We start from the raw sequence: 13582 nt of genomic DNA, 5'->3' as shown, positions 1-13582 counted from the left end.
AAAAAAAATTAGGGAAGGAGTATCCCAGTTATTCTATTGAGAAAAATGATATATTTGCATTATGTGGATGCAATGGAAAATAGGGCTGGTCTTTATTTCCAGTCCAACCCTGTACCTGTTTTACATCCAGATAGTATGAAATGCAGTGAAAAATTTCTGATGCCTATATAAAAAATGAGTTTAATATTCCTTTAAAGGAATGGGTGCTATAGGGTAATTATGTTTGAATGTTGATTAAAATGAAGACATATGGAAATATTTTTTTTTTTAGCTCCTTACAGTTTTCAAAGTAAAACCGATGGAAATCTATTCCCTCCACCAGGTTACCCAGGGCTTCTGGCTCAAATGTGGTAAGTCCAGGATCGCAGATCTTCCTGAAAGAGCATAGAGAATGTTAGGAAAACATATACGCACATCTGTTGGGAAGTAATACGAAACATCTTCCAAATATACACCGATTAGTCACAGTCTTTCTACTATAACATTCAAAGACAGTACACACTATACATAACCGCATATGCATGTGAGTATATGAGTTAATTAAAGCTGTTTATATTAGTTCTTAAAGGAACATTTTAATGCAAAAAATGCATCCTCTAATTAAAGAGACATAATACCCAAATGTCGAAGAACTTGAAAGTGATGCAGCATAGTTGTAAAAAGCTGACTAGAAAATATCACCTGAACATCTCTATGTAAAAAAGGAAGATATTTACCTCAGAATTTCCTCAGTAGACACATCCCATTGTAAAGAGACTTTAAGCAGCCAATCAGGATGCTAGTCCTGGGACTGGCAAGGGAGTTTGCTCTGGCTTGTTATTTCCCTCCTCAGTATAAGGAAGTGAGTATTATGTCCCTTTAAAAAGAGCATTTCAATTTTGCATTACTGATCCTAGCCTGGGGTCAATCACAACCATGATTTAGAAAAGCTTTTCAAATGATTTATATACAAAAATCGATATAGAAAACATCATTAGTTGAACTTTTGTAAAGTATTGTGCTCAATCCCTGTGTTTAACACCTGAAAATAACTTAAACGTGTATGTAAAGATTTTTTTTTTTAAATGTTTTGTTAAAGTTTTATTCAAACAAACAATAGTACAATAGCAATAGTAATAACTGTGGAACATAAAATATGCTTCAGTCAATTTCTATACAAAGTCAAAATATAATATAATAATAAGAATCAGTCAAAAAGATACATAATACATTATATACAAAACAATACAGGATTTTGCTTCTGCAGTGTAAATATAAATGTTTTATGCTACCACTTTACAAAAGCGATGGAGAGTAGGCTATAGTTAGCTTAGGTCAGTAATGTAAAAATGCACAACTGACATACTCTCATTAAGGGATATTCCAGCCAAAATTAGAATCCACATGGATGCACTGCAGTTTTGAATCAAAGCATGTAATATACATGTATTAGCAAACATGCTTCTAATAAAAGCTGTAGCTGTTTTAAATGTGTATTTGAGAATGCACCGTGCACCAGTATTTTAAACACAGCACTTGCTCAGAGAGCCTAAGGGGTTGATTTATTAAAAGGCTTTACAAGCCTTTGACCCCATGCGACTGTAGGTTCTCACAAGAAAATCTGTATGCTGTATTTAACAAGCAGCGGTCATCAGACCGCTGCTTTCCTAACCTTTCGCCACCTCTAAAGTGGCAAATTTCAATCTCCCCGGTATAGTCTGACCGGAGAGATTGACAGCTCCTGCCCGCGCGTGATTGGCTGTGCGTGGACGGGATTGTACACAAGCGCAAAATAGCGCTCCTATCTGCTTCAGCTTGATAAATCGCTCCCTAAATTGCTTGTACCATCTGGTAATGACTCAATTTGTTAATTGCTGACCTGTTCCAAGCCCCTCTGGCGATCTGAGCAGCTATGGTATTTAAAATGCTGGTGCACTGAGAATATCTAGCTATGCTTCACATGCACGTGCAGAGAAAAATGTTAACACTAAAACAGTGATAACTTTTATTAGAAGCATTTTTGCTAATACATGTATATGGCAAATATGTTTCTTTTCAAAGATATAATTTATCTATCTATATTTACATTTTTACTGAAATGTCCCTTTAATTAGGGCATGTCATTTCTGCATTAAAACATCCATTTAAAGGGACGTTAGCACTAAACAAATGCTAGATATAATAACGTATTCAAGGCAAAGATTAGTTTGTGAATAGTATATAGATGTATTTTTTAAATTATATTAGATGTTTAAATATTAACAACATAACTGTAAAGTTTAGGGCTTCATTGCTGCGAATGCAGCTTTGGATTGCCTTCGGCTGCAGGCTCGCTCATAGTTAAGAGGCAGCAGTCATCAGACCGCTGACTCTTAAAGGGCCAGTAAACCTAGAAAAATAATAGTGCAGAATTATATAACATTATATTAGTGCTAGCTTTATAGAACCTTATATTGCCGGTGAACTTTTATTAAAAAAGAGTGTTTTCCAGACCCGCTCTCTGTGCTCTACTGAGCGGGTCTGTTTTTTTCACTGAGCGCATCTGGTCAGCTGTCTAGTCACAGCCCGGCCGACCGCGCCATTACAATCAGTGCAGAGTTTGCACAATCAGTGCAAAGCTAGCACTAATATAATGTTATATAATTCTGCACTATGTGCATAATTATATAACATTATTTTCTAGGTTTACTGGCCCTTTAACTTACTGCGTCTGAATGACAGCCTGGTTTGTGTGCGAATGATCCGCGTGCGAGCAGGGGACGACGTTGCACAAGAAGCAGCTTAGGAAATTATAAATGGGGGCAACGTATTGATGCCCACTAGCCGCGATGGGGAAACTTAAGCTTCACTTATCTAATCTTCTCCTGAGGACAATTAGAGTTACTATGGCTGTGACATGCAACCAAAAAATGCTCTTTCATGATAGAGCATGCAATTTTAAAACACTTTCTAATTTACTTCTTTTATAATTTGTTTTGTTCTCTTGGTATCTTTTGTTGAAAAGCAGGAACATAAGCTCAGGAGTGTGCAGCATTATATGGCAGCAGTTTTGCAAGAATGTGTTCCATTTGCAAGAGCACTAGATGGCGGTACTATTCCCTGCCATGTAGTGGTCCAGACACCTACCTAGGTATCTCTTCAACAAAGAACGCCATGGGAACAAAGCAAATTTGATAATAATAAATTGGAAACTTTTCTCTTTTTTTTTTTTAATTGTGTATGAAGCACAAAAAAACATTTTTGGTTTTCATATACCTTTTAAGATGCTTATTTTATTAGTTTATTTAGAACGGTTACAAACTCACTTTGCTAGGGGGTGACATAAGACGAAAACGAGCTTTTACATCTAGGAGAAATAAGTTACAACATGATGACGCCCATTCCTTTATAGCAGTGTTTCCCAAAACCAGACCTCAGGACCCTTAACAGGCCAGATATTCATTACCAGTCTTAAAGTCCGTTTACACGGCCAAAATGAGAGCCCCCTTCCCCACTCACTACTGCTCTAGACATTTTTTTCTGTTGCGTAGTGGTCCCGTCCCCTCCAGCGATGGGCCGCCAATGATTGGCACCACTGCTGCCCAATGCAGAGAAGGACACAGAGTGTCCCTCTCTGCATCAGTACCTCTGCCTGTCTATTTCTGCACTGCCCCTCTCGTGGGGCATGCAGAAATAGCGCAATCTCACTACTTTTAGCAGGATTGCTACAGAGAGAGGCCCAGGGCTTACAAACAGTGCCGTTCTTGCGCATTGGCGCTGGCCATTAAGGGGTTAAGGCCAAGTATGTTTGTCTCACGCTGCAGTCTCTACTGCGCATGACTTGCAACGGACAAACATACTTGGCCTTTTATAATATAGGATGTCTTAAATACAGGTGAAATAATCAGCTCGCCCATCAGCTGATTATTTACACCTGTGCTCTAGTTAAGATATAATAAATTTCTGACAGGATTAACCCAGAAGAGGAAAGAGCTCTGTCATGGAAAAGACTACATATATAGCACTCAAGGGGTTAATGTAATATAAGTGGTCATATATAAATAGCAATATTGTGTTGCAACTGCAGAGGTAACTGTCCTCAAAAAGTGAACAAGGTTGCTCTACGTTAAAAACATAACTTTTATTAATAATATTTACACATAAAAGAAAAGAAAAGTACAAAGTTAAAAACGCACTCAGGAGCTTTGCAACGGTCAAGTGACCTTGGTTGAAATGGACTAAATGGGTTTATAAAGATTACCCAACATTATAGTAAACTGACTTTATATATAAAGAAGTTTAAGATTCGCTTAGTATATAGTATGTCAAAAAGTTAGGTTGAATCAACCGGGTAAAAAAGATCACACAGTGTTCTCTGCTCAGATGTATTAAAGTACATAAAATTATTGCTGCAAAAATTGTTTTGCCTTTCATGAGCACAGATGAAGCTAATGTGTAGCAACTTGACTGGTAACTGTAGCTTTATTAGATTGGCAACCAAAGTTATGAATACCATTGGAGCTATCACAGGTTTGTATTACATATCATATCTGTAGTCATTGTTCACTCTAATTAGGTTAGTGTATCAGACTTTGGAATATTTCATATCCCTTTAAGTTACTAAACAGGAAAAAACCTGGGACGTTTTAGTATAGCCCTGCATTGGTTTATTGTGTATGTTTCCAAAGGCTAAAGGTTAATTCCTTATGTAATAGAATACAGAATTAGTTACAATCCGCTAGGTTTAAAGAATCCCCCTTAAAGTCACAGCAGGGATATACTATGTTACTTGTTAGTATTAAACGATGGGTCTCCAAAGGGCTAAATCAAGCTAATATGTAACAACCTAGCTGGTAACTGTAGCATTCTTAAATAAGCAACACAAGTTCTAAAACTCTTCAAAACTAGTATTTCACATATGTTGGGTGGAATTAATCACTTTTAATTAAGTGAGCATATATGGTAATAGAATATTCTAAAACAAATTGCGTGTTAAGGAGAAACCTGAAGGAGTGTTATATAAACCTACATTGGCTGATATATTATGTAAACAGCCAATGGTGCGTTAGCCAATGTTTAAATGTGCATCACCAGTAACTTGAAGGAGTTAAATCCCAATTGTCCACAACCATATGGCTAGCTATATTGTTTGTTCCATTGTGTTTAATTTACACCTGAGGTCCGGTATAGCTACATTACAAGTTCAAGCTGGTGTATTACAAAATAGTTAGTACCGGTGTATCCAGCACTTGAGGAAAATAAAGCCTGAGTCTTTATGTCCGGTTCTGCTCAACCATGACATTAAACAACAAAAAATGACTGCTGTGTAGAGGAGCTACAAACGGTATAATCCAAGGCAAGTTCAATAGTTAGTCTACTTAAATATATATTAATTAACTCATTCTCCTACATAATCATTAAAGAGTAGTTGAAAAATAGGAAAACGTTATGTTGTATATACAAGTGCTAGGATTATTACCTTAAGATCAACGGTTTAAGTAGAATGATACCTGCTACTGGAGGTCAGTTAGACTCAGATATTACAATTTATTAAGATGTAGTTAGACTAGTCACAGTGAATCAACCTGCATCCAACTTTTGTAAAGTTCTACGGTTAAAACAAGAAACATTAAATAAATGTGGCTCCCCAATTGCAGCAGTTTAAACTATACAAGAGACGCTTCATACAACAAGCAGTTAGCACTATATAAATGTGTGGTTATATTAGTACAGTGAATCAACCATTGTATTAGGCAAAACTCCCTGAGGCAATCTAAAACACAGGAGCTCCAGGACTCCTCACCATTTCCCTAACCTCCCTAACATGTTTCGCCCTAACGGCTTTTTCAAAGGGTGAGGACAGTTACCTCTGCAGTTGCAACACAATATTGCTATTTATATATGACCACTTATATTACATTAACCCCTTGAGTGCTATATATGTAGTATTTTCCATGACAGAGCTCTTTCCTCTTCTGGGTTAATCCTGTTAGTTCATTACTACATAGCACCTACTCTATCCCATACATTCCAAACCTAGGGAAGCAATATATATATATATATATATATATATATATATATATATATATATATATATATACACAGACAAGTAGTGCCGTTGGCTCCTTTTTCTTTTATAATAAATTCCTGGCCTGTTTAGGGTCCTGAGGACTGGAGTTGGGAAACACTGCTATAATGACTCAGGATAATTGGAAAGCCTACAATTTTCAGAGTTAACGGACCACAAAATAAAGTGTAATCGAATAGTTAACAAATACACAATAAAAAGACAATACAATGGGGCCATTAAAGTCTGGCGGACATGATACACTGTAGTGTATCATGTCCGCCAGACATCGCTGAATGTGGACAGCATACCACTGCTTCTTAACTCCTGTTTCCGGCGACCCTGAAGGCTTACGCGGAAACAGGGCGAGTTGGCCCCATTCGGGGCATAGTAAATTGGCTCCAATAGCTCTACTTTTAATTTGAAATAGCAATAGTAGATTTTCTGGCAAATTCCAAATTTGATCCAATTTTCCCTCCCCCTGTATTATGTGACATCAACCTATCACAAAACGCATACATGTATATTCTGTGCACGTTTGCACATGCCTAGTAGGAGCTGCAGAAAGTGTGCATATTAGAAGAATGCGCACATTTAAAAAAATGGAAGTATATTGGAAAGATTTTTTTTAAATTGCATACTATGGGGCCGATTTATCACGAGCGGAAACAGGAGGCTTGTCGGAAACAGTTAAGTAGCAAGGGTTAAGAAGCAAGGGTCTTAAGACCACTGCTCCTTAACTCGTCTGCTGCCTCTGAGGCTGCGGAAATCAATCCACACTCCCTGTTAGCGACCAATTGGCCGTGAATCTGCAGGGGGCGGCATTGCACAAGCAGTTCACCCGAACTGCTTGTGTAATGATAAATGCTGACAGCGTATCATGTCCGCCAGACATTTGATAAATCGTCCCCTTTATCTCAATCATGAAACTTTAATTTTAATTTAGTTGCCATTTAAATTATAGGACAAAATACATAATGAAATCATATTTACTGCATATAATTAAACATTCTATATTGCAGGTATCAAACAGTTTAATGTCCCTTTAACCTTCTAGTAACAGAAACATAGATGACATTTTAGTTACTCACGCATATGCCTCGAAATCCCCGTTATTAACTGCCTCAATCAATTGCTCCGTTATCTTAATGATTTCTTGTTTCCGAGCTGAGAAAAGAGACAAAAAGACAATTTTAAAAAGTATAGTGTAAAAATACAACTGAGAGTAAATTGGAGGAAAAAAAAGAAACACAAAAAGAGTATAACAGAAGAGGGTCATGAAAAAGAGACTGGTTAATACAATTAGCCAATCAAGAAATGAGATTAAAGGAAGGCAGGAAGTGCAAAGTGGAACTAAAAGGTAAGTGGAAAGTGAATGAGCTGTGAAGCACTGTGGATCCATAGTAGATTCCTCTGCTGGAAGTGTGATGCTTTTTAACAACCAATCAGAAATGAGCTGAATCATTAATTAAGGTGAGCGAGTGTCACAAGTGCCTATCAGAACACAAAAGAAATAAAAAATGGTATTTGTGAGAAGAAGAAAGTAATGAGATTATAATGATACAGTGCATAGAGGAGTGAGAGATCAAAAGAAGTAGGGATAGTATGGTGAAGAGGGCAAGAGGTATTCATAACGAGGTGAGTTCCTGGGAGGGTGCGTGCGTATAGTACTAGCTCTACTTACGCTGTACAAACGGAGAGTTTAGGTGGGGCTGAGAGAGCCGATGTTGCGTGTTGGAATACTGCACTCCCTCTGCTTCTGAGCCTCGTCTGACTGTGTTAAATATATCTGTAAATCTAGCAGCTGGGAGGGGTACAGAATGACAGGTACGAGAGACAGAAAGACAGGGACAGATAGACAGGGACAGATAGACAGGGCATAGAGAGGAATAGAGAGATACAGTGGACAAAGAAGGGACACATAGAGACACATTGACGGGCAAAGGGACAAGGAACAGAGAAATAAGGGACGGGCAAGCAGAGACAGACAAGGTCAAAGAGACAGGGAAAGAATAGGGCCAGAGAAAAGAGGGACATATTGGAATCATAAAGAGAGGAAGAAAGAGAGTAGAATGTAAAGGATGGAGGAAATTTGGAGTAAAAAAGGAAACAGATAACAAAATGAAAAAAAATAAGAAATACACAGATATCAACACAGAAAGAGCAGAGACACAGCAGCAAATGTGAGTGACACACAGCACAACACACAACATCTCATCACAAAGCACACAACAGGCAAAGGCAGTACCAGCCTCCACAATACTAAGGTGGTACTGCCAAGGTGTCTGTCCCTACACCCACAGGGTGACATCACATTGACATAAACACAGGGGACTTCTGGAACATATAGCCTGTTCTTCCCAGATTAGAGAGGGCTCATGGCTCACTGAAACCAGCACTACATTGGCACAAGTGTTCTGTGTCACAGGTGTAAAACTAAAACCCTTTCAATAATCAGTTTTGGTACAATAAACAAATAAATCAAATGATCTATTTTCCCAGTCTTTGTGATTAAGGATTAGAAAGGCATTACAAATTATTTCTAAATTTACAGTAAGAATCTCTTAGAGCAGTAACTTGACATAAAAGGAGACTGCAAGCTTTGTGGGCAAGAAGTTCATTTTGTAGGTTTACACACTGCACACTCTGTTGTCCATGCAAAAAATATTTAGTTTTCTGGGTGCCCACCCCTACTTACGCTGTGCAAGTGGTGAGTGGGGAAAGGACGGGGAGAGGGGCTGCTGAGCGACCGCTGTTTGTGGTCCCTCAGCTTCCAAGGCCCCCGAGCCCCTTCTCACTGAGCTTAAAATGTCTGAGAACTTCAGCACTAGAGAGAACGGGGAAAGAGAAGGGGTTGAAGCAAGACAGAGAGAGTGAGATGAAAAGATAATGGGCAATGGTGAAAGATAGTTAAAATGTGACGTAAAGGGGAAAGAAAATACAAGGAACAACAAACAAATATAAAGGATGTGAAACAAGATAGATGGATGGAAGAAAAATAAGATTCTATGAAAACAAAATGTGATAAAAGGAAATAAAATAAGGATGTAGAACTGGATGACGTAAAGAAAAAAAAAAATTAAGGTACTACAATGTTACTGGTGTTTATTTTGTGTACCTGTCTATGTCCCATGAGAACATTTACCAAAAACAAAATTACACCCTCAATGCGGACAAACAGAACCTTTACAACTCTGACTCACAAGTTAACTTGTCTGTAGAAAAATAATATCAATATCTATAACATACGCATAGTACTTTTTTAACCTATTGACAACCACAACGTACTGCTGGTCCTTAAGGTTTCTTTGGCCCGTAATAGCATGGGTCCTGCCGTCAGCTGCAAGACCACGCTACTACAATCTTACTACATCCTGCAGGCCACCTGTCATAGAGTGGTCTCGCTGCTGGCGGTGAGAACAGTGCTATCAAAAATACAAGCCCAATTAACAGACCAGTGGTGTATAGGGTACATAGCTGGTCTTTAAGGGGTTAATACTATGAGAATTGGTCAAAAATATAAAATGTCATTGTTTTTTTAGACTCCAGAGCAAATCAAACTCACCAAAAAACTGTAGTAGAAAACTGCTTTGGTAATAACTATATAATCCAACATAAGTGATGTCAATACAACTACTCATACATAGGGGCTGATTTATCAACCCCCAAATGGCCCTTAATGAAGCTGTTTTTCACTGGAAACAGGAGTTAAGAAGCAGCGGTCTTAAGACCGCAGCTCCTTAACTCGTCCGCCACCTCTCAGGCGGCGTACAGCAAACCGCCCAATCGTATACGATCGGGTTGATAGACACCCCTGCTAGCAGGGTGGCACTGCACAAGCAGTTCACTAGAACTGCTTGTGCAATGAGAAATGCCGACAGCGTATGCGGCGGACATGATCCTCTCCGTCGGCCCCAATGCCTCATCAGAGACACCAGTCTATAAAAATATAGGAAACGCTAAATACTGCACCTGAACAGGTTAGGAAATGAGGCTTCATCCTTTTGCTGTGTAAAAATTGCCTTTGTAGACAGTTCCCTTAACCACTATGGAACCCTCTGGTTAGGTACTTTATAATTTAATGACACACTGTACCATTCGTCTTGGTGACATTATCTTGATTTGCAGATGTTCCTTCCAATTTCCTTGAGGAATTGTGGGTAACCTTTGACTTTTTCTGAATAATTTATATCTAGTGCATCTAATATAATATGTTAATGCTTCTACTTGCATCTACAAAAAAATGATCTTTTCTACTCTAGATACCCCAACTGAACACAAAATTTATATTCAACCCTTTTATGTATACAGTAAGATGTAGTATGTGATGATGTCTGCTTCTACAGAGGAACAGTCTGTCACTTTTCTTTCCCTCTCTTTAATGACACTGTCATTTCTATTTACTGACAATTGTACTCTATTATATATTATTCTACTTATTTTACTTTCAGCTGATTCTCCGGCATGGCAATCTTTCTCCGATGCAGGATCATTAAAGCGAATTGGTTGCGCCAACTCCTTCTGATTTTACTTTTTTTAAAGGCCTTGACTCAGCATCAGGTAATTGAGGCTCAGACTCACTGGGTCGCAATTTTAACGCAGAATGTAAAGGGTTTTTTATTCGCCCAAAACTCTCCCTTGCATTCCATGGCTTTTACAAACGGAAAGCAGATATAGTCCTGGTGCAAGAAAACAATTTTAGATTCACCAACCCACCTTTCGTTTCTCAATATTATTACTCACAATGCTACTTATGTTCCTATCATAAGAAATATAATGCAGTGGCCATTTTTATTAAGAAGAATATCCCCTGCAATCTCCTTATCAGGTCTCAGTCTCAGAGGGAAGTCTGTTAATTGTGGTGGGTCTCCTATATGGCAGAACCATCATGGTTGCTAATATATATGCCCCAAATAGAGGCCATGAATATTTTTTCCAGAGGAGCATTAATCGCCTTTTAGAAGAAGCCAAGGGCCCTACGTTTGTAGTGGGGATTTCAATATACCCCTTGTTGCCTTGTTTGACTGCTCCACAGGGAAATCAAACATCTCCAAAAACCTGTCTAAATCAATCTGGGCTCTCCAGACTGTTCACCTTATAGATACATAGAGATTACAACACCCGCAAAAATGCGACTACTCTTTTTTCCCCCCACCTGTTCCTCAAATATTCTAGACAGGATTGTATCATCAATGGTCAGACCACGCCAGGGTAACTTGCTCCCTAAATTGGCCCAATACCCCGAACTCTAGCTTTCAGTGGAAATTTGAAGACTGTCCTCCCAGATACCAGCCCTGAAGAGGGTCTGAGGACCTTCTATTAATTCAATAATGTGTCAGATACATCCCATTCAATCAATTGGCACACAAATAAATGCTATATTAGAGGGGAGTGTATTAAATTAGCTACCCAATTCAAGAAGCAACACCTTTCAAAATACAATTTGTTAATGCAAACGCTCACCTTAAAATTAAAGGCTCATTAAAAACAAAATATGGACTCATCCCTTTTGCAAGAATTAACAAAAGCTATGGAAGAATTTGACCACTTTCTCCACCTCAAAACGCGTAGCAGGTCGATAGCTATGAATTCCAGGTTTTATGCTGAGAATAAAAAGGCTGGGAAACTGTTAGCTAGAATCCTTAAAAAATATATATAAAACTTTTGTCCATTCTATTAGAGGTAAAGAAAATATTAACATAGGCCTAGATTTAGAGTTGGGCGGTAGCCGTGAAAACCAGCGTTAGAGGCTCCTAACGCTGGTTTTTAATGCCCTCTGGTATTTGGAGTCAGTCGTTAAAGGGTCTAACGCTCACTTTCCAGCCGCAACTTTTCCATACCGCAGATCCCCTTACGTCAATTGCGTATCCTATCTTTTCAATGGGATCTTTCTAACGCCGGTATTTAGAGTCGTGGCTGGAGTGAGATTTAGAACTCTAACGACAAAACTCCAGCCGCAGAAAAAAGTCAGTAGTTAAGAGCTTTTTGGGCTAACGCCGGTTCATAAAGCTCTTAACTACTGTGCTCTACAGTACACTAACACCCATAAACTACCTATGTACCCCTAAACCGAGGTCCCCCCACATCGCCACCACTCGATTAAATTTTTTTAACCCCTAATCTGCCGACCGCAAAGCGCCGGCACCTACGTTATCCTTATGTACCCCTAATCTGCTGCCCCTAACACCGCTGACCCCTATATTATATTTATTAACCCCTAATCTGCCCCCCACAACGTCGCCGCCACCTACCTACACTTATTAACCCCTAATCTGCCGAGCGGACCGCACCGCTACTATAATAAAGTTATTAACCCCTAATCCGCCTCAGTCCCGCCTCAATAACCCTATAAGAAATAGTATTAACCCCTAATCTGCCCTCCCTAACATCGCCGACACCTAACTTCAAACATTAACCCCTAATCTGCCGACCGGAGCTCACCGCTATTCTAATAAATTTATTAACCCCTAAAGCTAAGTCTAACCCTAACACTAACACCCCCCTAAGTTAAATATAATTTAAATCTAACGAAATAAATTAACTCTTATTATATAAATTATTCCTATTTAAAGCTAAATACTTACCTGTAAAATAAACCCTAATATAGCTACAATATAAATAATAATTATATTGTAGCTATTTTAGGATTTATATTTATTTTACAGGTAACTTTGTATTTATTTTAACCAGGTACAATAGCTATTAAATAGTTAAGAACTATTTAATAGCTAAAATAGTTAAAATAATTACAAAATCACCTGTAAAATAAATCCTAACCTAAGTTACAATTAAACCTAACACTACACTATCAATAAATTAATTAAATAAAATACCTACAATTATCTACAATTAAACCTAACACTACACTATCAATAAATTAATTAAATACAATATCTACAAATAAATACAATGAAATAAACTAACTAAAGTACAAAAAATAAAAAAGAACTAAGTTACAAAAAAAAAAAAATATTTACAAACATAATAAAAATATTACAACAATTTTAAACTAATTACACCTACTCTAAGCCCCCTAATAAAATAACAAAGCCCCCCAAAATAAAAAAATGCCCTACCCTATTCTAAATTAAAAAAGTTCAAAGCTCTTTTACCTTACCAGCCCTGAACAGGGCCCTTTGCAGGGCATGCCCCAAAGAATTCAGCTCTTTTGCCTGTAAAAAAAAACATACAATACCCCCCCCAACATTACAACCCACCACCCACATACCCCTAATCTAACCCAAACCCCCCTTAAATAAACCTAACACTTAGCCCCTGAAGATCTTCCTACCTTGTCTTCACCATGCCAGGTTCACCGATCGGTCCAGAGTCTTGATCCAAGTCCAAGCGGGGGGCTGAAGAGTGACGTCCATCCTCGGGCTGAAGTCTGGATCCAAGCGGCGGCTGAAGAAATCCATCATCGGGCTGAAGTCGGAAGTCCATCATCGGGATGAAGTCTTCTATCAAGCCGCATCTTCAATCTTCTTTCTTCTGGAGCGGAGCGGAACCATCTTCTTTCCAACCGACGCGGATCCAACCTCTTCAACCGACGCCTAC

The 13582-nt window shown here is 38.4% G+C and overlaps 1 protein-coding gene across 1 annotated transcript in view; it reads right to left on the bottom strand.

Moving 5' to 3' along the window:
• The window catches only part of LOC128643317 (calcium/calmodulin-dependent protein kinase type II subunit beta), a 258543-nt gene that overhangs the window by 67962 nt on the left and 176999 nt on the right, over positions 1-13582 (bottom strand). The window contains exons 16-19 of the mRNA XM_053696253.1: positions 8724-8852; positions 7710-7829; positions 7117-7192; positions 280-374 (exon numbers count right to left, since the gene is read on the bottom strand). Coding sequence (XP_053552228.1) covers positions 280-374; positions 7117-7192; positions 7710-7829; positions 8724-8852 — 420 coding nt within the window. The remainder of the gene's footprint in view (positions 1-279; positions 375-7116; positions 7193-7709; positions 7830-8723; positions 8853-13582) is intronic.

The sequence above is a fragment of the Bombina bombina genome, unplaced genomic scaffold, assembly GCF_027579735.1.
Source record: "Bombina bombina isolate aBomBom1 unplaced genomic scaffold, aBomBom1.pri scaffold_391, whole genome shotgun sequence".
Lineage (NCBI taxonomy): Eukaryota > Metazoa > Chordata > Amphibia > Anura > Bombinatoridae > Bombina > Bombina bombina.
This window is presented reverse-complemented; position numbering and strand designations above follow the sequence as displayed.